Source organism: Antechinus flavipes, chromosome 2 (genome assembly GCF_016432865.1).
Source record: "Antechinus flavipes isolate AdamAnt ecotype Samford, QLD, Australia chromosome 2, AdamAnt_v2, whole genome shotgun sequence".
Classification (NCBI taxonomy): Eukaryota; Metazoa; Chordata; class Mammalia; order Dasyuromorphia; family Dasyuridae; genus Antechinus; species Antechinus flavipes.
The window spans coordinates 578955924-578978700 of NC_067399.1; the positions used below are offsets into that span (position 1 = coordinate 578955924).

Here is a 22777-nt window from a genome sequence, read left to right on the forward strand (position 1 = left end):
CCCCTCCCCTCCCCTCCAGCCTGGGCAGGCGATGGCAACAGGCGGAGCAGCCGGGAGACTTCAGCCGGACGGAGACTGAGCCAGAACCTCGGGGCAGCCTTCGGTGAGTGGGGGCCCTCTGATAGAGTGAACTCGGCTGGGCTCCAAGAACGCCGTGCCCTGCGGGCTGCAAGAGCGCACTGGAGGTCCAGGCCGGGCAAGAGAAGTAGCCTAAAGCGCCCCCTTCCTCGGAGCCCCACTGAACTAGCCGGGAGACCCGAGCACGCACAAAGAAAGTGGCAGGCGCCCCGCAAGCGTACACCGGAAGCCTCGAGAGCTTGCCAGGACTGAGGCGCGCGGGGCGGGGGAGGGGCAAAAGGGGCGGAGCGGGCCTGGGGGCGGAGTCCGGCCTAGTTTGCTTCAGTTCCTGCTTCCGGACCGGCGAGGCGGTAAACTGGGGTCACGTGCCCCCCCGCGCGGACACGAGGGCGCTGGGTCCGGGACTGGGGTGTTAGTGAACCCGAAGGTCTGGCTCAACCCTGGAGCTTTTGTGGGGACGACCGCCCTCCTTTCCTCCCCTGCCCCAGTCGGGTCGGCAGCCGCCAAGACAGAGCAAGGCCAGAGCGAGGAGCTGTCGGAGGATGGGGCAGTGATGGGAAGAAAGCCTGGTCGGTGCCTGAAGAGGCGAAGTTCTCGGAGTGGGAGGGGTTGGGGGCGTGGCTGGTCCCGACGGGGGCGGTGTCCTCAGGCCTCCCGGGGCGGGACTGTTTTTTCCCTTTCGAGGGAAAAAAGGAAAACAAGACTCTTTCCAGGGAGCTAAAAATAGCCCTGAGGTTGGGAAGACTTCGGCTATAGGGGAACGGGCGGGGAGGGTGGCTGTCTGACTGCGTCTCCCCCTCCACTGACTGGGCGGATGCCTGGAGACTCGTCACATGGTCCGGGGGCCCAGTGCCTTGGAGTAGCCGTGGCCTCTGTGGTACGATCTCTAATTCCCCCTAGCTTCGGCAGATTTGAAAGTGGGCAATTCCAATTTCACGGCGTGGGGCCGTAGAAGAACACGGGAAGAGGGGCCTGTGAAGGTTCCCAACTCCATCTAGAGGTCGGGACCCCTTGAAGCGGCCCCACGCCTCCCCTTCCGCGTTGCCGTAACCATTCTGGGCCGTCCCGGCGACTGGCCGCTTGGTGGCGTAGCCGAGGTCGACTCTGGGGTATAGTGGTAGCCCAGGATCCATTCCTCAACCCCCTACATCCCCAACCCCGGAGAGTCGGAAGGAGTTGGGGGCACGGATGCTCAGGCCGGCCTGAACGGGCTGGGAAGGGGAGGAGCTGCCAGGCTTTTGTACTGGAATTAGGTTCAACTGACACCCTTTGGACTTGCGGGGTGGTGGGGTGGGTCGTGTTGACCCTTGAGGGCCCCGCATCTTTGCATGTCCTTTTGCACGCTCCTCTTGGGGGTGGGGGGAAGACGTGACTGCCCACTTCCATACTTGGAGTTCTTTGGGAGCTGCGTTTGACGTGTGTGGATCCTGCACGAGCAACAGCGCGCGTCCGTGCTCACATGTGCACGTCTGTGTGCTTACCAGAACACGCGTGACGTGGTTGCGCGCGTGTCGGAGCCCAGTCGCTCGGGGGCGGGGCTACCTCCCCCTTCCTTGGGCTCTGCCCCTCCCATGCTTGGGTCAGGGAGGGGGAGGGGACGGAGACGGGGGGGGGGGGAGGGGAGGCGGAGCCCCGGTCGGGCTTTTGGAGTGTCCGAGGATCTGGGCTGGAGCGAGGCTCGGAGGGAGCTGCCGGGGTCTGAGCATGGAGCAGCGCGGTGGAGGTGAGGGGGGCAGGCACGGGGAGGGATGCCGTGGAGCCCCCAGAGTTCGGTGGTAGCCCTAGGTCCATCGTTAATGGACTTGTGGTGATCTTAGAGTCGGTGCTACTTGGGGGGTCGGGGGGGACGCCTCCTATTTTGTGTCCCGGGATTGGATTCAGCTTCTCTTGGCGCGGGGATGGATCCAGCACCCCTCACCCCCCAGCCTTGTAAGCTTTGGAGGCAGTTTCCCTAACTCTAGACTCTCGGAGTGGGGGCGGGAATAGGGGTGGCGGCCCTGGCTTCTGGAGCCCTGCCTAGCCTAGCCCTCCCACTGAACTCCAGACTAGGGAAGTGGGGGGTGGGGGAGAGGGGAGTCCTCCTGCTGGGTAAGTGTTTGAGCCGAGGGGCCCCCTTTCCCACAGAGTAGACACAGACGCTGCTCAAAATGGAGCCTCCGATAGCCCCTCCCTCTCCAGCTTGGAAGGAGAGAGCGGGAGCCCGGCCCCCCCAAGGCTCCGGCCTAGTCTGGACTTCCAGACACTGAGGCTGTCCTGCTCTGTCTCTCCACCTCTACTCCCCCCTTTCACTTCTGCCATCTTTCTCCTCTTCGTCTCTTTGCCTCTCCCTCCCATCCTGTGCCCCTCACTTTTCTGGTGCTCACAAGGAGACAGATGGGGGGAAATTAGTCCATCCAGTGACCCCTTAAGACAGATCCCTCCACCCGCTATTGTGTGTGTGGGCTCATTCCCTCCTCGGTACTCGGTAACTTTAAGGATGGCATGTTAATTGGAGGGGGAGGTCTCTTCTACTTAACCTCCCTCCCCCCATTATTTGCCTGGGGCCTGGTCTGAGTAGGGGTGGATCTGGCTTTCTGGTCTGGAGCTGCAGTTGGAGAGAACCTGATGCTCTCTGGTTCTAAAGCTCCAAGATATTTCACCAGCTCAATTTTCTGTTTTGAATTGGATCTTAAGTAAGGAAGAAAGAATTGGAGTTTAAGAGACTTCCTGTTCAGGTTTAGAGAATTACTAGATCTTTGAGGTTTTTTCCAATTCTTGAGATTGTTTTTTAGAATGGAAAGAGAAAAAGTTGTATACTTATTCATATTTACAATTATACAGCTTCAATGCTTTGTGGTAATGCACTCTCCCCCAACATAAGATCTACTTATGTTGATCTCCAGATTGTGTCCTGATGCTTTGGACAGATGTCCAAAATTCTTAGAGGACTCAGGAAGGGCTGGGGTTCTGGATGGGCACCTCCCCTTCCCAACCTAAGAAGCAGATGAAACTCTGAGGATCAAGGGTCACCAGAACCTATTTCAATCCAGCCAAATTCTAGGAACCCCGATGCGCTGAGGGTGGCATCAGAGCCTGTGTTTTCAAGGAGAAAAGGAAGTTTTCTCCAGATCATAACTAGTTTTTCTTCCCCGATGGGGTTGGCTTTATTTTTTCGGATCAATCTGATGTTGAGAGTTTGTTGGGTGGTGTTGGAGATGGGGCAGTGTTTGTCTTGGAAAGAAACCTCCAAACTCCATGTCCTTCATTAAGCCCTGAAGTTTTCTTTGGGGACGGGTGGTACTGGAGTGATTTACGAGTTCAGTATTTTAGTGTGTAGTCCAACTTTATGAAAAAGAGTGGGCATTGTTTCTTGGGGGGGGCACACAAATGACCACTGATTAATTTGGGGATCAGAAGATTGACTGGTATGGTTTGGGGGGAATGGCACAGATAGCTTTTAGTTCTCTAATTACTATCTGGAAACAGAGATAGGTGGGTAATGTCTGTCTTGCAGTGGGTAGTGAGGTTTCTCCTCCTAAGGGCTGAGCTAGAAGAGGAGGTTTCTTTGGGAGCCAGAGAGACCTGTCTTCCTAAGTGGGGACAGGTCCCCAGACCTTAGTATAGATGTTCAGCAGGATCTGAAACCTCAGACAGGGGTTTTGCCCTACCTAGAGGCCCTAGACTCATCTGACCAGTTTGGCCGGCTTGGCCACTTCCCTCCCCCTATCTGGCCCTTGCTCTTGACACCTTTTCTAGCCTCTCTGTACCCTCTCTTTTGCTTCCCCTCTAAAGGGGAAAGCCTATTTCTCATCAGATTTAAATCCCATGAGATTTAAATCTCAGACCCCTGTTGAGATAGAAGGGAATTCTAGAAATATGAGAAATCATGACCCTCTGTCTTTGGCTTCAAAGAAAGGGCAAGGAAGGAGACATATCTGTGTGTTTATGTGTGTGTTGGGGAAGTAAGTTTTCAGGGTTTGGGAGAGAGGCCTCATGGAACAGGACTAGGATACTTAGAATTGGGGCTGCTTTGTGGTACCCAGGGCTTGGGGTCATGGACATGGGGTCTTCGGATTTAGGATGGGCATTCTTCCAGCAGTAGGCTATGGGTGCAACTAGAGGTCTGGCAGGGACACTCGGGACCAAGAGCTCTGACTGTTGCCCTCCTCCTTGTACAGCAGGTCGCCTTGAAGGCCTGTGGCCAGGCCACAGTCCCTCCAGCCATGGCAATCGTCCAGACTCTGCCTGTGCCCCTGGAAGCCAACCCTGAGAACACGGTTTCACACCCACCCCACCTGCCCACCATGGGCAGTGTGAGTAGCCTTATTTCAGGCCGGCCCTGCCCTGGAGGAGGGCCTGCACCCTGCCACCATGCTCCCTCTGGACCTCCTTTTTTTCGGCAGCAGGATGGGCTACTGCTTCGAGGGGGTGGTTGTAGGGCCCAAGAACCACTGTGCCCCCCAGTACCCACCAGAAAGCCTGTGGGAAATACTGGCTTTGCATACATCAATGAGGACTTCCGGGGAGACTCACCCTCCAGCCCCTGTAGTGACACTGAGGATGCCCGGGAGCAGCAAGCCCGAAGCGCCCATCTCAGGGGACCACCTCCAAAGCTCATCCCTGTGTCTGGAAAGTTGGAGAAGGTGAGGACCCTTCCTTCCAAGTGCAGATTATCTTTCACAGTGTTCCCAGTGAAAGAAGAGGTGGGATGGAATAGAGCTTCTTAGCACCTAGCTCTGCTTCTTCACCCAAGCAATCGCCATGATTTAGATGTAGGGCTTGGGAGAGGGAAACCTCCTAGCAGCCAGATGGTAGTACTTTGTTACTCTGTTTCAGAACATGGAGAAGAATCTGATCCGGCCTACAGCCTTCAAACCTGTGCTGCCCAAGCCTCGGGGGCCACCATCCTTGCCAGCATTCCTGGGGCCACGGGCTGGTGTTGGGGGGATGTCAGGGAGCCAGGGTAGTCTGACCCAGCTGTTTGGGGGCCCTGCTTCCTCCTCTTCCTCCTCTTCTTCATCCTCTGCTGACAAGCCTCTGACCCTCAGCGGTTGGGCCAGTGGTTGCCCCTCAGGGACACTGTCTGACTCTGGCCGAAACTCACTGTCTAGCTTGCCTACTTATAGCACAGGGGGAGCTGAACCAGCTGGAGGCTCTCCAGTAGGGCACCTATCTACTGATGGCCCTGGTAGAGGAGTGCTACCTGGCACTGGGGGCAGCCACCGTGGGGTCCCCATGGGTCCCTCGCACTCAGACAGTGGGCGTTCATCATCCAGCAAGAGCACAGGATCCCGGGGAGGCCTTCTCAGTGGTGGGGGTACTCGGGTCTCTCCAGACAGTGGTTCTTGTGGGGATCGATCACCTCTACCTGGCCCGCCCCCACCTCCCCCCCCACCCCTGCCAGATGAGTCTCTGCTGCGATGTGCTCTGCAGGAGAAACTTCGGGAACGTGAGGCAGAACTGCAACAGCTTCGGGACAGCCTGGATGAAAACGAGGCTGCCATCTGCCAGGTGACTGACTGCCCCCTTTACCTGTCACCATCCCTTGCCAGAAGGGGATGAGCAGATGCAACCCTGAGTGGACAGAAGCCTGGGTCTAATCCTTCATGCCCCAGTATGTTCTGAATTTCACTTAAATTCCCTTGTCAGCTCTCCTTGAGTATGAGAAATGGGGAAATGCTTCAGAAGTTACTTTTGGTGATAAGGAGTTGGGTGAAGGACAGACAACTTGAACAATTTAAAACAGTAGATAATTCCCGTGGGTGCATTATTTTACAACTCATAAAATTCTTTTATACCAGGACTGTGAGGGAGACAGGACAGGTATTGCTACCCCCCATTTTACAAATAAGGAAACTGAGGCTGGAAGCAATAAGGTGACTTGCCCAGGATCGTATATCAGATTGATAGTAGGACCAAAATTAGATCTTCTCTAATGCAAGTTTCACTCCATTACCCTGCAGTCCTTCAGATCTTTGGGGCTGGCCTTCACCCACCGATGTTAACAGCAGCTGCATATCAGTACCTAAACTGGAGCCAGCCTAATATTAAGTATAAGGTTAACCTCCCTGAGCATATTTTCTACTGATCCATACCTCCTCAATCTTTGAGAAGGTGTGGATCAGTAGAAAATATTAGATTCTGTAGATCTAGGTTCAAATATCAGCCCCATAAGTATGGGAGGGGAAGACAAGCTATTTGTGCATGTTGGGGGGGTGGGGGTGGAATGACAATTTATGGCCCTCCCCACCCCCAGGTCTATGAGGAAAAGCAGCGACGCTGGCAGCGGGAGAGGGAGGAGCTCCAGGAGGGCTGTGTAGCCCAGGTGAAGCAGGCAACCCAGAGGGCCCAGCGGGCCCAGCAGCTGCTGCAACTGCAGGTGTTCCAGCTGCAGCAGGAAAAGCGCCAGCTGCAAGATGACTTTGCACAGCTGCTGCAGGAGCGAGAACAACTGGAACGACGGTGTGCGGCCTTTGAGCGGGAGCAGAGTGAGCTCGGTCCTCGACTGGAGGAAACCAAGTGGGAGGTGGGTTTGGGGATCCTGGGAAGACTAGGGGGAGAGGGTAGACTGAGATCTGGTGGGGGGGGGGTAGGTATCTTTAGGGACCAGACAAGCATCTGATCTTGAGGCAAAAGTTAGGGCTTCAACCTCATTGTTTTAGGACTATTCCAAGGTTTTCCAATTAGTAAACAGGGGAGCTGGGACTCAAAGTAAAGTGGTTTGCCTCCAAATCTTTCACCTGCATCCTCTTGCCCAATGAGGGGAGGTGTGAAATCATCACTCACCACTGGTTCCCCCTCATTCCCAAGGTATGCCAGAAATCAGGGGAGATCTCCCTGTTGAAGCAGCAGCTAAAGGAATCCCAAGCAGAGCTGGTTCAGAAGGGCAGTGAGCTGGCAGCACTACGAGTGGCCCTTAGGGAAGCCCGGGCCTCCCTAAGGGCCAGTGAGGGGCGAGCTCGGGGGCTGCAGGAGGCTGCCCGGGCTCGGGAACTAGAGCTTGAGGTCTGCACTCATGAGCTACAACGGAGAAAAAGTGAAGCTGAATGGCTCCGAGAGAAGGCCGGACAGTTGGACATGGCTGTGGCAGGACTTCGGGGGGCCCCAGAAACTATGCCCACCCCCGACCCCTTCTTGCTGTCAGAGAGCGATGAGGCCAAAGCCCAGAGGGCGGCAGCAGCTGGGGCTGGGGGGAGCCTTCGGGCCCAGGTGGAGCGGCTGAGGGCTGAGCTGCAGCAGGAGCGGCGTCGGGCCGAGGAGCAGCAGGGAAGCTTTGAGAGTGAGCGCCTGGCCTGGCAGGCGGAGAAGGAGCAAGTCATTCGCTACCAGAAGCAGCTGCAGCACAGCTACATCCAAATGTACCGGCGCAATCGGCAGTTAGAGCAAGAGCTGCGGCAGCTGAGTCTGGAGCTGGAGGCCCGGGAGCTGGTAGACTACAGCCTGCCCGAAACCCCACCCTGTGTCCACTTGGAGGAGATCACAGCCACAGAGATCTGAAGATTCATAGGTTAGAGGAGTCAAGAGGCAGGGGATGGGAATCAGCTGGGGGGGGGGGGGGGGGCCTGCATTGAGGGACTCTTCCCTTTCCACCTTTCTTTGCCCTGGATGAGTGCAGGGATAAGTGTCTGGGCCAGCATTTCAGTAGAGCTAATGGCCTCATGTGATTATTGGTAGTGTGAGCTCAAGCATGCTCATTCATGCCCTTTCCGAGGGAGGTCTGAAGACCATTCCCCCACTCCAAATCTACCCAAGCTTTGAGGCCCTAAGGATTCCACACCACAGAGAGAGAAGGCTCCCTTTTCCCCTTCTCCCCGAAGTATGTGCCTCCCCTCCCTGTCCAGGGCTAAAGGAGAAGGGACCTGGGGTGAAGATGCCTTGGTTCTCCCTCAGGTTCCTCTTTCTGGAGCCCCATTTCATAGCCCCTTGTGTGACCAGGAGCTGCCTTCAGACCAAAGGAAGAACTCAGACTTCTCATTTATTTGTGTTTGTTACTATTCCGGTCTCTAACATCATCCCACCCTCTTTCCTGAGTTTATGGCATCTTTAAAATTGTATATTTTTCACACGTGTAAATTTCTTGTACAAACCCAAAGAAAAAAATTAAAAAAAAATTTTTTTTGTTTATAAGAAAAATAAGTGCTTAAGGTATCTATAAGAGAAAGGGAAAGTCTATACTCTGCCCACATACACGCTACTATTGGCTCCTCTTTAGTTCCTACCCTGGTTTTGGGAGGTCCTGCTACATGTCCAATAGGAAAAGGTCTGGAAGTCCTTATGGAGCATGACTTGAATGGAATTTAAGGGTCTGAGATACTGGGGCAGTTCTAAACCCTTAACTAAGTAATGACCAGAAGCACAGGACTGGATGAGATGGACCCAGGTCCTCTCACTGGAAGAACCCCGTGTGGAGGGCCCTACCTGTGAGACACCAGACAGCAGGGAAGAACTTGCACTCCAATTCCCATGGCTCTGACCCCCACCTTAGGCCTTAGATTTGAGGCACAGCTGGGCCTAGGGGGAACAAGGGGTAGGAAGGCTGGTAATTAGCACCATCATCTAATTTCTGTTCTGACCACAGATCTGCCCCGTTTGAGAGATATGAGGCTCTAGAAGATGGATTAAGGAAAGTGGTTGTGGTCATCCAGGAACTTGGGGTAGTGCTGGGGGGGATAACCCAATCTCTCTGTTAACTTAGGGAGGGATCAGGGAATGAATCAGTAGGTCATCGAAGGAGAGAGATCTGGGCCTAGGAGATGGAGGAAGGTGCTGAAGGACAAGGGCGGGGAAGCCTGACCACTATCTCCATGGGTTCCCGAGCCTTGTTTCGATAGGCCCTGCGGATGGTGTCCACAGCTCGCTGGTGAGTCACCTGTTGGAGGCTCTCCCCATCCACAGAAACAAGCTCAAAGCCAGCCTGATGGAGAGGTCACAGCCTTAGCTCCTTCCTTTCTGGGGCTTGGGCTTCTCACCCCACTTCCCAATCTGATACTGGAGGAGGAGTCAGGGGGAAGTGTGTGTTTGGGGGGAGGAGGACAGAACTGACAATGAGATTTTTGTTTGATATTTTTTTTCTTGGTTGTGTGTGTGGGGGTAAAACAGACAATAGTCCCTTTGTGTGTGTGGGGGGGAGATGTTTTTGCTCCACCCAAGACAAACCCCTCCCTCCTCCCACCCCCACCCATCCTGCTTAGTCATAGCATCATTGGATTTGGAAGTGAAAGGGATCTTAAGTCATCTAGTCCCACCTCTTCATTTTTACATATGAGGAAACTGAGACTCAGAGAGGTGATGTGACTTGGAAATCGCTAAGCTTAAGTCCTTTTAAGTCACATCTATCCTGCTTTCCATTGTCACATCTTTCCCCCATCACCCCAAAGCCACCTGTGCTCAATCTAGGTGTTGCCTTCTCCTCCCCACAATGGATGAACCAGATTTAGGACTGAGGTTGGAAAGCCTCCCCACAGATGTATTTCCCCCAGTACCTGTAGAGCCCCACTGAGGAAGGCTGCCCCTCCGGGAAAAATCTTCTCAATCTTCACCATGGGCTGCACTTTGGATTCGATCCCCCCGGAAATGCTGATTCCTGGGAGTGGGGTTCTCCGTCAGAGGCTCCCACCCCCAAGTTCACCTCCTGGACCCCCAGCGCGTTCCCAGATCAGGCGAGTTCTCCCCACACCACGGCCCTGTCTCCCAGCTTAGCCCTCAGCGACCCTCCCACTGCCCTGCTCACCCAGGGACTGTCTGAGCTTGGAGAGAGTGACAGTCCTGAGCTCCCCCTCTTTGTCACCGTCTGGAGGCGGCTCTTGCTCCCGGGTCCTTCCACGCTGGTCAGGGTCCTCAGCGATCACCTGGGAGCTGGGACCGGGGAGGGGAAGCCGGGAGCGTCGGGACTTGCTGTAGCGCCCGTTCCCGGGAGCTGGGGACGGGGATCGCCTGCTGCCCGGGGACTTGCCGCGGCTGCGGCTGCGGCTGCGGCTGCGACCTCGGCTGCGGCTGCGTCGGGCATCCTCGCGCGCCCGTCCGGGGGGCTCGCTCAGCAGCCAGTTGGGCCGCGGGGGTCGGGGGGCTACAGGGGGCGGCCTGGGCGGCGGCGGCGGGGGCGACGCGCTGCGGCGGCCGAGGCAGGAGAAGGCGTCCACGGGAACGTCCCGCAGCGGGGGGAAGGGCTTGTGAGAGCGGCGAGGGGCAGCGGCCGGGGCAGGACCCGGGGTGTCCTCGGACGGCGACACCTGCAGCCCCGCCAGCCGCTCGCCCAGCGCCCCCGCCGCCTCCTCCTCCTCCTCCTCAGCGAAGCCATTCATCGGGAGCAGGTAGAAACCTCCCCGGCTGTCTGCAAAGGGCAGGGGCGGGGAAGAGGGGGCCGTCATCACCCTCCCTAGCCTTTACTGCCGGCTTCCCCCTCCCAGTCTCCCCTTTCCTTTCCCCTCCCTCCCCCGCTGGGACCAGGCTCTGCTCATTCCGCTCTCCCCATCCGCACACCAACTCCCTGGCCCATCCCAGATTAAGAGAAGTACTCTAGACAAATGTCCTAATTTTAAAGGTGAGGAAACTGAGTTTGTTTAGAGTGACCACCCACGTCACTAAGGTGGTACCTAAATAAAGAGCAGAACCTCAGAATTCCCTTCCTTTAAGTCCAAAGCCGGGTCTCTCTCCTGTGCCAAAATGACCCTTTTAGGGCCTCCTAAGACTAGGCACTTACGTTTGTGTGGCGTCTACTGATTTTTTTGGTTTTGAAATCAGATTTGAGGAGGGTCTGCAAATGACAAGGCTGAACCCTGCACCCAGTGCCTGGGAGCTGAGGCCCAAGGCTGGAAACAACCCTTGTCACAGAGGTCTGGGGGGAAAGGCTTCCTGCTGTGGGTCACCTCTCACAGATCCTATTGCAGTAACTGCTAGGTGGCTTATGTGGACAGTTCACTCAGCCTAGAAAACCCGAGTTCGAATTTGACCCCAGACATTTAGTGGTGTCTAGGCAAGCCACCGGTAGGCGTCTGGAGTAACATTTGTACTCCGCCCCGTTTTCAGCATCTGTAAACCTGCGATAACAGCAAATAGCACTCACCTCTCAGGGATGTTGGGGAAAAGCTAATATGTGTACAAGCAAAACTATTTGTATTTGCAAAGCAGTAGTACTTGTATAAATGCTAGTTGTTTTTTGTTTTTTATTTATTTTTGTTTTTTGTTTTTTTGGCTGAGGCAATCGGGGTTAAGTGACTTGCCCCAGGATCACACAGCTAGGCAGTGTTAAATGTCTGAGGTTGGATTTGAAGTCCTGACTTCAGGGCTCTCTATCCACTGCACCACCTAGCTGCCCCTAGTTATTATTATTATGGATCGAATTCCCTATTTATAGTCTCCTCCTCTCTCTAATCCTTTCTAGAAAGAGCTGCCAAGATTATCTTTCTAAGGCACAACTTTGACTCCCCTATTCAAGAAATTTGAGTGCTTCCTTATTGTCTTTAGGACAAAAGAGAAAATCTTTAATTTGGTTTTTTAAAAAACCTTCTTCACAATCTAGCTCCACCTTGCCTTTCAGTTTACTGTATGCCCTTCCTCTTGGTTTTGTGGTCAAGCTAGTTGTTCCCTATACATGACATTCCAGCTCCCAGCTGGGTGTTTTTGCACAAGCTGTTTACTAAACTGTACCCTTTAGGTACAACTGAAAGCAGCTTTCCCCTTTTCCTTACTATGTACTCAGCATCCGCAGAGCCCAACCCTCGGTGTTTATGTGAGACTATTGAAAAACTTGGAGAAACTGTTCCCCCTTCCTCCTCCCCTCTGGCACAGATCATTCCTCACCCACCTACCGATAACCCATATAAGAGAAGTCAGAAGTCTAGGCTTCTGAGAGAGTGTTCTTCCCCACCTCTCGCGTCAGACACTAACCAGGCACAGGTGTGATGAGGTGGCGCTTGGGTGGTGTGTCCTGCCGGGTGGGCCGAAGAGCAGGCGGCCTCACTGTGGGGGATCGGAAGGCCCGAGGCCTTCTTAGTCAGGTAGAAAACCAGGCCACGCTGTGAGTGGATCCTCATGGGATTCGGATTCCAAGAGGTCCATTCACCCACCGACCCCCCAACCACACACACCTGCTCGACTTTTGAGTGCTTCATACGCTTCAAGCTCCTTGGGCATCACTAGGCTGTCAAATTTGCTGAGGTCTCCAGGGGTCACTGCACTCCTAGAGGGTACAGTGAGGAAGGGGGTGGTGAGTCAGAAGGCTCATCTCCACAAAAGGATATGTGTGAGAGTGTGTGTGTGAGTGTGTGAGAGTGAGTGTGAGTATGAGTGAGTGTGTGTGAGTGTGAGTGAGTGTGTGGGTATGAGTGTGTGTGAGTGTGAGTGAGAGAGTGTATGTATGAGTTTGTGTGTATGAGTGTGAGTGTATGAGTGAGTATGAGTGTGAATGTGAGTGTGTGTGTGTGTGAATGTGTGTGTATGAGTGAATGTGAGTGTGTGAGTGTGTGTATGAGTGAGTGTGAATGTGAGTGTGTGTGAGTGTGTATGAGTGAGTGTGAATGTGAGTGTGTGTGAGTGTGTATGAGTGAGTGTGAATGAGTGTGTGAGTGTGTGTATGAGTGTGAATGTGAGCGTGTGTGTATGAGTGACTGAATGTGAGTGTGTGAGAGAGTGTGTATGAATGTGAATGTGAGTATGAGTGTGAGTGTGGAAGTGAGTGTGTGTGAGTGTGTGTATGAGTGAATGTGTGTGTGTGTATGAGTGTGAATGTGAGTGTGTAAGTGTATGAATGAGTGTGAATGTGAGTGTGTATGAGTGTGAATGTGTGTGTGTATGTATGAGTGACTGTGAATGTGAGTGTGTGAGTGTATGAGTGTGAATGTGAGTGTGTGAGTGTGAATGTGAGTGTGTGAGAGAGTGTGTATGAGTGAGTGTGAATGTGAGTGTGTGTATGAGTGAATGAGTGTGTGAGAGTGTATGAGTGTGAATGTGAGTGTGTGAGTGTGTGACTGTGTGTGTACATATATGTTGTGTGTATGAGTGTGAGTATAAGTGTGAATGTGAGTGTGTGAGAAAGTGTGTGTATGAGTGAATGTGTGAGTGTGTATGTGTGAATGTGTGTATGAGTGAGTGTGAATGTGAGTGTGTGAGTGTGAATGTGAGTGTGAGAGTGTATGAGTGTGAATGTGTGTGTGTGTATGAGTGACTGAATGTGAATGTGTGTGTGAGTGTGAGTGTGTGTATGAGCGAGTGTGTGTGTGTGTATGAGTGTGAATGTGTGTGAGTGTGTATGAGTGACTGAATGTGAGTGTGTGTGTGTGTGTGAGTATGAATGTGAGTGTGTGAGTGTGAGTGTGTGTATGAGCGAGTGTGAGTGTGTGAGAGACACACACGACAGACCCCCTGGACGCTGCCCCTTCTTGGTGCCCTTACCGGATGTCCCGAAGCAGCAGCAGTTTCTCCGGCCGGTCCAGGATGGCCAGCAGAGGCCTCACCAGGTCTCCCACGCCGCCCTCATGGACATACTGCGGACACAAGGACTCAGGTCAGACAAGACTGGGGGAGGGGATGAAAGCCACGGGCAGCTCCGGAACCCTGACAGCCGCCGGGGCCGCTTTCGCTCTCCTGGGTCACAGCTCCTGCCAGGGTAGGGTGGGCAGGTGAGCTGGCCGGGGAGAGGGAGGCCCCCGGCACTCCGGCTCGCCCTAGGAGACGAGACGGGGGGGGGGGGGGGGGGGGGAGGGGGGGGGGGGAGGGGGACGGGGGGAGGGGGACGGGGGGGTAAGGGGAGAGGGGGAGGGGGGAGAGGGCGCCCTCTGGGGGCCTTTGGGCCACCCCTGGGGCTAGCCGCAGTGACCGTTTTCATGTACACACCGGGCTCGGGGTATTTATCTAGAGGTAGACCCTGGGTACTGTCTCTCGCTAAGTAGGCAACGAGTGGGAGTCTGGGGGAGGCAGCCGCGGTGGGGTCTCTGCCCAGGGGGATGAGGCGCGCTGGACGCATCTGTCCGGAAACAAGCCGCTCACCCACAGCTGCCCGGAGTTCCCCATCCACGCCCTCGGGCACAAGAGCTGCCTAGCAATGGTGCGGAGTGCAGCGCCCCCTTGTGTCCATAGTGCGGCACGGACACGGAGCAATGTGGAGGCGCCCCCCTGGTGACCAGAGCGGGAGACACAGGCTACCGAGTCAGGCGAGGGCCCCCTAGCGGCCAGAGTGGGACGTGCACGGACAGACTGGCCCTCAGAACCAGCACGTGCCCATCGACAAACACATGCTTGGGCCGCTCTAAGCCGCGATCTGCCGGGACGGGAGCTTTCCTAGTCACCAGCCAACAAATGCAGAGACGTAGCACCTTGGCCTTGGAAGGGAGCTTCGCCATCCAGTCCCCCCCAAGGAGCATTTGTCCAGCGCCTCTCGGGGGCCCGGGGCCTGCGCCAGGGCAAAGAAGGAAACAAGGCCCAACAAAGCTGGGGCTGCCCCACCTTTTCCGAAGCGCTTAGCGCCCCTTTCCGCCTCAGAATAGCCTCCTTGTGAGGGTCTGTCCTTCCTAACGCTTACACCAGACGCGGCCCCCCGAAGTTACACCGGGGCCGCCAGCAGCGTCTTGCCTCACAGACAGAATCTCAGAACGGGGAGCCAGAAGGAACCTCGGGGATTACCTAACAGAAGCGCGCTATTTACCGAGGACAAAATAAGCCTAAGCTCGCGCCCTCCCCGAGGAGCTGCGCGTCTTGCTGATACCGCGGCGGTTCTGAGCCTCCCTTACGCCATTGGTTAAACCACCTTGTTGCACGAGAGGGTCTCCAAGGCGTTCTAGCCTGTCCTTGAGCTTTATGTGGTGGTGATCTGAGCCCCGGTCAAGCTTGGAGAAAGGGGAAAGCTTCTCTGAACCTCATTTTCCCTCAGTCAAATGAAGGCCGTGTCCAACCAAAATCTCCTAGAGAAAAGGCGGCTTCCCCCAGGGAGGGATAACCCCAGACATCAGGCTTTTAGCTTCCCGATTTTATCTATGAACTTCTCTGTCATTCAAGGCCCTTCACAATTTGCCTCCAGCCTTTCTAGGCAAATAATGAATTACTTCCTCCTTACACAGTCTCCAAACCAAAGCTGGCGAGCTTGCTGTCTTCCAGATGAGATATATCGACTGCCTCTGTCCAAAGGCATGCGCTGTGCCTCTTGGCGGAAAGGCCTTCTCTCCTCAGTTGTACCTCTTTTCATTCCTAAACTCAGATCAATGACATCTCCTTAAAGAAGTCTTTTCTGATTTACCCAAACTGTTGGTTCCTCTTTTCCAGTGATGGCATTTTTATATACTCTTTATCTGTGAATATGATGTTTCCAACTAGAATATAAATGCCCTTGAGGGCAAGGAATTTTTATGTGCTAAATACCTAATACAGTGCCCATTAGATAGTAGATATTTAGTAAATACTTATTAATTGATTGGTCTTCCTCACCCAAGACCATCTCCAATATGAATGGAAGGGATTCTGGAGACAAGGAGGTGACAGCCAGAGAGAATGATACCCTTCCCTTCTAGGGTACTGGGGGATAATGCTGATGATGATAATTTATGTAGGAATTTAAAGTTTTTGAAACACTTGCTATGGATTTGATTCTGAAACATTTTGGGGATAATGGCTATTATCTCTACTCAAGGATGAGAAAATTAGGCTCCCAGAGGTGAAAGGATTGATTACATAGCTAAAAATATCGGAGGCACAATTTGCGTATCCGTCCTCATTTTCAGGACCAGCACTCCTCCACTAAGCCATTCCTCAAAATGAATGGATATTAGGGATTTAATGGGGGATGCTGACCAGAGGAAGGAGGCAGGGGAAAACCTACCCGGGTACAGTGACGAGTAACAGCTAGGACCTCATCGTCAGTCAGAAGGCGCCGGGCCAAGTCCTGTATGAGGGGGAGACGGCTCTCCCAGGCCTTTATTCGGTCCTCTCCATTGGTCAGTTGGCTGGAGCGTCCTTCAGATCCAGGGAAGAGCATGGTCTGAGCTCTCTCTCTGTCTAAGGTTGGAGATGGGGTTGGGGAGGGAGGACCAGTTAGGGAACCCAGACCCAACAAGAATTAAGATTTCTTGTTGACTAGGCAAACAAGGTATGAGAACTCTGCTCATAGAAACTCCACAATCCCCAAAACCACATGCATCCTGGCCCCCTCCCCAAATCCAGTGCAGGACTCACCAAGACCCAACACTCCCAAGGGAACCTACCCCTTCTCAGTTTCCAGGTGACAAACTTCTGCACAGGTCCTGATCCCCCTATGGAAGAAAGAGCTGAACTTCAGCCTCCTTGGTAAATCACATCAGCAAGTGACCTACTGACCATCTCTTGTCCTGTGCCAGACCCTGGGACTTGGCCATACTGAATGGAGGGGAAACTAAGGAGGGAGGGAAGGAAAAGAGGAAGAGACAGGAGAAATCAAAGAAATGTTCCCACAGCTCAGAAGAGGGAGAGATCAGTGGGGGCTACAGTGTTCTAGGAAGACTCCATGGATGACATGGCACTTGAGCTGTACATGTACATGAGAAACATGTAAACAAGGTGCTTGAATGTGCCTAGAGGGTGAAGAGGAAGAGTTTCCATTTAGGAAATAAGGCTAGAAGGAGATAAGTTTGGGGCCTTCTAGAAGGCTTTGAATGTCAGACTAAAGAGACTCACACTCTTTCCTGTTTCCCCATGAAGCTTACTATTTCCAGTGAAATAAGCTTGGTTTTACGCTGTCATTCCCTAAATGTCAACTATTAGGAGGAAAGGAAGGAAATAAAAATTCATATAGCCTCTACTGTGTGTCAGGCACTATGCTAAATACTTTACAAACAATATCTCATTTGATCTCCATAACTATCTTTTGAGATAGTGCTATTATTGTCCCCATTTTACATTTGAGGAAACTGAGGCAAATAGAGATTAACATTCTTAGGGTCACAGAGCTAGTAAATATCTGAGACTGGATTTGAATTCTGGTCTGTCTGATTCCTGCCTCAAAGCTCTATCCTCTAGGTCACATAGCTGCCTCTACTAATATCAATAAAGGCTTGATTATACACACACACACACCAGGTCCATCCCTCACTCTGGTTTTCCCAGGGAAGGACGTGTTTACACCAGAACAGAGAGCCTTCTACCTTGCCTTCACCTTTCTAAAGCTTGGTTAGCCTGTCTTAAGAAGAAAAAAAGTGTTCTGGGGTAACCTTCCTCCCCACCACCTGGGAAGGCTGGCCAGACTTGCTGAAGCCAGTGAAGGCCAGTTAAAGCAGTCCCTTACACTGGTAAGGGTAAGATAAGGGGATGTGTGGAAGGCAGGGACCAAAGGCCCCTCCCCATCATTAATTATGTCTTTTACCTTTCTCCCCTTCCAGATGTGAATGAAATCTGCTGGTGTTCTCATTCTCCAGCACTGAGGCTTCATTTTTGCCATCTCCTGTCAGCCGCCCAGTCTTCCCCCCCTTGAAGAAGAGGTTCATCAATGTCTTGGAGCGCTGCAGGGCACCCTTCTCTGGAGGTGACCCCGACTTCTCCTTCCCTCGCTGTTTTTTCTCTTCTGGGTGTAGGAGACAGGAGGCTGGAGGGCTGGGGCGGGAGGGCCAGTGAAAGGGGAGAGTGGAGATGATCTAGAAGGGGGATGGGAGGCAACTGGAAGAGACTGAGGGAGAGGGAACAGAGTCTACCAGTTTTTCATCCAGAGATTTCACTATAGGAGAAATAGCTTCAAAGTACCCTTCTCACTCCTCCTCTCCATCCTAATCCTCCCTGGGAAACTTTAGCCTAGGGTAATTTGGAGAGATTTATGTGGAGGTGGAGGAGGTGACACAGTATGATAGTCCAAGATTTCAAGGGCAGCACCGAGTATGGGGGCCCAGGACCTGGCTTAGGGATGGAATTAGAAACCATTGTAGAAGACTCGGAATGGGTAAGAATGAGATATCCCCATTCCCAACATACCCCATAAGGTCAGGTAGCTCTGAGATCGAGTGATGGGGGGCCGAGGCCTGCTGAGAGCCAGGAGTAGGGCTGTTTTGGGGGACTCAGACAGGGCGGTGTCAAGGCGAGAACCGGATCTTCGGGCAAGGAGGGGCCCATCTGATCGAATGGCTGTGTCTCTGAGGATCACCGTGGGCCGGACACTGCACCACGTCTCCACTACCCCGCTGATTTCTGGCTCAGTCTGTATGGCCGTGTCTGCTCGTCCCCAGCCCCTGGACCCTGGCCCAACTAGCTCCTCTGTGGATAGGCCAACGTCCACCATGTCCAAGGGGAGGCAGCTGGAGCCAGAGCCAGAACTGTAGGGGATGCTGGAGGAGTAGGAGGACACAGTTGAACTACTCTCCGATGTCTGTGACAGCTGCTGCAGGGGCCCATTGTTCACTATGAAGAGGCAGGGGCCCAGATCAGTCTGGGGAGATGGACATGTCCCTGCCCTCTCCTTAGAAGCCCCTCCCTGCTTCCTCCTGGCTTTCTAAGATCCCTGTTGCATGTAAGAGGGAATGAGCTAAACTGGGAGCAGTGATAGAAAAAGCTATGGTCTGCGAGTCAGGACACCTGGGTTCTAGTCCCAAGTCTTCCACCGATTCCTTGGGCGATATTGGGCAAGTTGTTTCTATCTTATCACTGACTCTTTCCTCAGCTGAAAAATGAAGGGGTTAGACTGTATGTAATGACACTGATACTACCTACCTTGCAGGGTGATTGGGAGGTTCAAATGACAGAAGCTCCTGATGAACTATAAAGTGCCACAATTAATTGCAAGCTATATTATTATTGCAGATCAGGGTTTCCAAAACTGGAACACACCCTCCTCCTCTCGCCTCCTGCTTCCCTCAGGCCTTAAGAGTTCCAATTTCTGCAAGAAGCCTCTCCCAGTACTCCTTCACCTGGATGCCTTCCCTGGGAGATTATCTTCAAACTATCCTATCTATGTTTTGTTTGTATATAGTTGTCTTTTCCCAGTAGTGTGTGAACTCCTGGCGGGTAGGCACTGTTAGCAGTGTCCATGGGTCCAAAAATTAAGAACCCCCATTGTAAATCATTGTAGCTAGTACTAAGACCCTGTTCTTCCTTGAATCCAAGCTTTCTTAAGAGGCAGGATTTTGAGAACTGGCAGATTTGGAGGCTGAGTTTAAAGTGTCAAAGAAGAGTCAAAAAACCCCTGGAACCCAGACAAGTGACTGGGAGGTAGAAGCTTTTGGAGGGAAAGGAGGCTTTTGGATTAAGCTTGGGACATCCAGGCTCTAGTCATTCATGAAGTGATCCCTCCACCCCCTCCCCAGACACACATGGAGTCTCTTGGAGTCTGACCCATGCTGCCTTCAGAGCTTCTTACATTGGTCCAACCAGCAGTACTCAGACACCATCTCCTTATAGGCTGGATATCTTCCCGTTTCCTGAGGGAAGGGAGAGAAGGGAGGAAGAAAGGAGAAGAGGAATTGGGAGAGGAATGGAAAGGGAGAAAGGAATGCAGTGGGAATGGGAATGGGAAGTATGGAGATTGAGATGAGAACAGAGAATTGGAGAATTGAGACATGGAGGTAAGGATATGATTATCTTACATATTTTAAACAATGGGAAAAATATGACCCAAGAACTGGTTAATGATCCCAATCTCTCCCTGGTTGATCCCTTATAATCTAAAAGAGGCAGCACAGTGGATAGAACACCAGCTTTGGAGTCAGGAGGACCTGTGTTCAAATCACCCTCAAATATTTCCTAGCTATGTGACTCAGAACATGTTATTTAACTTCCTCCCCCCAAAAAAATCAAGAAGGCCTCCTGCCTCTTCTTCCTTTCATTGTCTATATAATGGTCACAGAGACTAATTCCTTGACCCTGGGCCTAGCTCTCTCCAGAAGTCAACTTGTGTTCCCCCATTACTCTGAGTTATAGAGCCAGGGCTTGCTGATAAAGCCAGCTGCCTTGTTTAATGCTTACACTTGCTACTTTTAAAAAGGTCTTTCTGCAGTCTGACTTTTATCCTTCCATCCCAGAATTCGATGGGTCTGTAACAACCCTATGGTCAGTGGCCTACCTTGATGGTCAGCATGATGTGTGTCTGACCCTTCAGCACCTCCACAGCTTGGCTGTGACTAATGTGGTCAAACTTCACTCCATTGGCTGCCAGGACTTGGTCTCCCACTTTGATGCCATTCTCTTCGGCCAGTCCACCGTGGTCCACTCTGAGAGCAGGGAGATCAGTCAGAATAACTCCTCCCCCAGTGTCTCTGACCAGCCCCTATTCCAACCCCTACCCAGTACACTCACTTGGAGACATATATTCCCAGACCAAACTCTCTGCCCCCTCTGATGTTGAAACCTAGGCAGAAGTCATCAGAGGTCGTGTACAGATGCACAATGCGCCTAACTCCATCGTCCGAGCTGCAGTCTGAGGGTGTTGAACTGCATTTCTCCACCACTAGCCTTCGGTTGACCACATCCACCCTAGTACCCAGCAGACCAGCCAAGAGAGTGGGGGGAGAATCAGTCACTAGCAAGCTGGGATTGAAGATGGGGGGCCCTGCAGCACTTCAATGCCTCCCATCCCCAGATGCCAGACTCCCAGACCCTTTCCCAGGCTTAGATATAACTCATTTCACTGAGCAAGAGTGAGGGCAGATAGTAGCCCTTTTCCCGACTAGGATTTGTCCAGAGTTGGATAAACAGCCCCCAACAGAGTGATCATAATTTTGTGACAAGGGATAGAAAGAGGGCCTAGGACAAAGATGGGGAAGAAGAATAACTCAGAGAGAGGATGAAGTCTCTATTCCCAAAATGCCACCAGGATGGTTAGGCTCACTCACCAAAGGCCTGCACAGGCAGGAAGAAGAGGCATAAGAGCCGAGAAGAGCAGGAGGAAAAGAGCAGCAATCTCTGGGGAGGGGGGTGTCACAGGGAGAAGAAAGCACAACTGACTCAGCAGGGAGAGAGGGGCTCACATCACCATCCTAGATTCAGGAGCTCCCTCAGTCTCCTCAGTCACATCTTCCTCAGGATGCGGGAATTAGTCTGTGGCCACACAAGCATTTTCCAGGTTCCTTACAGAGGGCTACCAAACTACAGGCCCTCTTCTCTGGATGTCCCCCCAAGTCCCACTGGTTCCCTTCTCTTTCTCCCAGAGTCCCATCCAGGTGAGGAGATGGGGGATGGGGAAGGTAAGACAGATGCAGCCCTCACCACGTGGTCTTCTCCTTAGAGAACTTGATCCCAGGCACCCGGCCCATTCGCCTCACCATCATGCTCAAGCGGCTGCTCCCAGTCAGCACCTTCACAGCACTACTCATAGTGGTACTCTCCAGGCTGAGCCCATTCACCTCTGTGATTTTGTCTCCCACTCGCAGACCAGCTCTCTCTGCAATGGTACCAAGTTGCCTTTTTCCCTAACAGATTCCTCAAAAGCAGAAGTGGGATTCTCCCTCCCTAAATCCAATCCCCTCCTCTCCAAACCCGGATTTTTCTGAAGATAATTGTCATTTTAGAGTGGTGCATCTCTGGGAGGAAAGCTTTGTCTACCCCTTCAGACTTTGTTTACCTCTGGGATGCCTGAAAGCTGGGCTTTGTCTTCCCCTTGAATGCCTTCCCCTTTACAGCAGGACCTGATTTCTCCCCTCTCAAGGCCCCAGAAAATATGGCAGAAATTCACCTGCACTGCTCCCTTCCTCCACTTTGCTGACAAAGATACCCAGGCCATGCTCGGAGCCCCCACGAACACTGAAGCCCAACCTTCCTGCTGGGCTCTTCTCCACCGTGACTGCATTGATGATGTCACTCTCATCACTGTTGGCTGAAGGCAAAGAAGGATGAGCTGGTATTGGGGACACTCATTTTCCCAGAGGGAACCCCTAGCTTTTACAGCACTGTAAGATATCACAGACTGTACCTTCTTCCTCCCATTGCTGTGAGGGGCCTTCATCTTGGGGGGCGGAGGAGAAGGTGAGACAACCTATGAAATCCTTTCTAATCTAAAACATCTAGGGTTATGGGGGCAAGTATGATAGAATGTAAAGAATACTGGGCTTTACGTCAGAAAAGAATTTTCATCTTTGACTCTTACTATGTGACATTAGACAAATCATTTAATCTCTACAAGTCTGTTTCATTTGTAAACTGCCATAGTACCTATCTTGTAGAATTATTGGTAGGCTCAAATATGAATAATACATAAGCTGTTTATAATATATGTAATATATATGTATATATTTATATAAAATTAACCAAAGTTTATCATTAATTTTTATTTGTTAAGCCAGAGAAGGGGCCTATCAAATGACATACCTAAAGACTTTTTTTGAAAGAAAATTTTTTTTTCCTTCTCATACATCCCTTTTTTTAAAAAGAGCCCCCATCTGTCAGATCTTGTGTCCAATCTTAATAGAGTTAATGGAAGATGAGGTCATTCATGCTATAAGAATTTTCATTGAAGGAGCTGTGGATGTTTAGCTTGGAGGATAGAAGGTTTAGAGATGAATGGGAAGGATGTGATAAGCCTTTTGAGATATTTGGAGAATTGTTATGTGGAAGAACTTAATTTGCTTGGCTCCAGAAGGTATAGAGAGGGTGATTTTAGATATGCAGTCTACTACACATCTTCCCTTATATCAGGGGTTCTTAACCTGGAGTCTACAATGTTTTTATTTTTATTTTAACAGCCATATTTCAATATATTTCCTTTATTAACCTATGTGTTTTATTCATTTGAAAACAATATTTTGAAAAGGCGTCCATATGTTCCACTAAGATCCACCCTAAAAAGGCC

General features: G+C 52.2%; 2 protein-coding genes and 1 long non-coding RNA gene across 9 annotated transcripts in view; 2 read left to right on the forward strand and 1 right to left on the reverse strand.

Moving 5' to 3' along the window:
* LZTS2 (leucine zipper tumor suppressor 2) lies at window positions 1–8193 on the forward strand. 6 transcript variants are annotated; one of them, XM_051981241.1, is made up of 5 exons: window positions 1–103; window positions 4236–4700; window positions 4894–5568; window positions 6314–6583; window positions 6868–8193. In XM_051981241.1, the coding sequence occupies exons 2-5, from the start codon at window positions 4281–4283 to the stop codon at window positions 7552–7554; spliced, it is 2052 nt and encodes a 683-aa protein (XP_051837201.1). In that variant the 5' UTR covers window positions 1–103; window positions 4236–4280; the 3' UTR covers window positions 7555–8193. The 6 variants fall into 6 exon arrangements, with proteins under 6 accessions (XP_051837201.1, XP_051837203.1, XP_051837202.1 ...); XM_051981243.1 differs by having other exon boundaries at window positions 31–103; window positions 4239–4700; XM_051981242.1 differs by lacking the exon at window positions 1–103 and adding an exon at window positions 392–647.
* Window positions 8016–22777, reverse strand: part of PDZD7 (PDZ domain containing 7) — a 20591-nt gene continuing 5829 nt past the window's right edge. The window contains exons 3-17 of the mRNA XM_051981244.1: window positions 21665–21805; window positions 21199–21373; window positions 20290–20466; window positions 20057–20204; window positions 19355–19415; window positions 17977–18399; window positions 17378–17575; window positions 16245–16292; window positions 15863–16038; window positions 13447–13538; window positions 12144–12235; window positions 11944–12015; window positions 9788–10387; window positions 9540–9640; window positions 8016–8971 (exon numbers count right to left, since the gene is read on the reverse strand). Of these exons, the coding sequence (XP_051837204.1) occupies window positions 8804–8971; window positions 9540–9640; window positions 9788–10387; window positions 11944–12015; window positions 12144–12235; window positions 13447–13538; window positions 15863–16038; window positions 16245–16292; window positions 17378–17575; window positions 17977–18399; window positions 19355–19415; window positions 20057–20204; window positions 20290–20466; window positions 21199–21373; window positions 21665–21805 (2672 nt within the window). The 3' untranslated portion in view covers window positions 8016–8803. The remainder of the gene's footprint in view (window positions 8972–9539; window positions 9641–9787; window positions 10388–11943; window positions 12016–12143; window positions 12236–13446; window positions 13539–15862; window positions 16039–16244; window positions 16293–17377; window positions 17576–17976; window positions 18400–19354; window positions 19416–20056; window positions 20205–20289; window positions 20467–21198; window positions 21374–21664; window positions 21806–22777) is intronic.
* Window positions 13466–19347, forward strand: LOC127551488 (uncharacterized). 2 transcript variants are annotated; one of them, XR_007951104.1, is made up of 3 exons: window positions 13466–13558; window positions 17394–17536; window positions 18799–19347. It is a non-coding gene; the product is annotated as an uncharacterized LOC127551488 (long non-coding RNA). The 2 variants fall into 2 exon arrangements; XR_007951105.1 differs by lacking the exon at window positions 13466–13558 and adding an exon at window positions 13565–13673.

Bases quoted from the DNA above. Each gene is read 5' to 3' on its own strand.
- LZTS2 (XM_051981238.1), top strand. From the start codon at position 893: ATGCCTGGAGACTCGTCACATGGTCCGGGGGCCCAGTGCCTTGGAGTA. The intron at 4,701-4,893 runs GTGAGGACCCTT...ACTCTGTTTCAG, and splicing joins TGTCTGGAAAGTTGGAGAAG to AACATGGAGAAGAATCTGAT. The intron at 5,569-6,313 runs GTGACTGACTGC...CCCCACCCCCAG, and splicing joins ACGAGGCTGCCATCTGCCAG to GTCTATGAGGAAAAGCAGCG.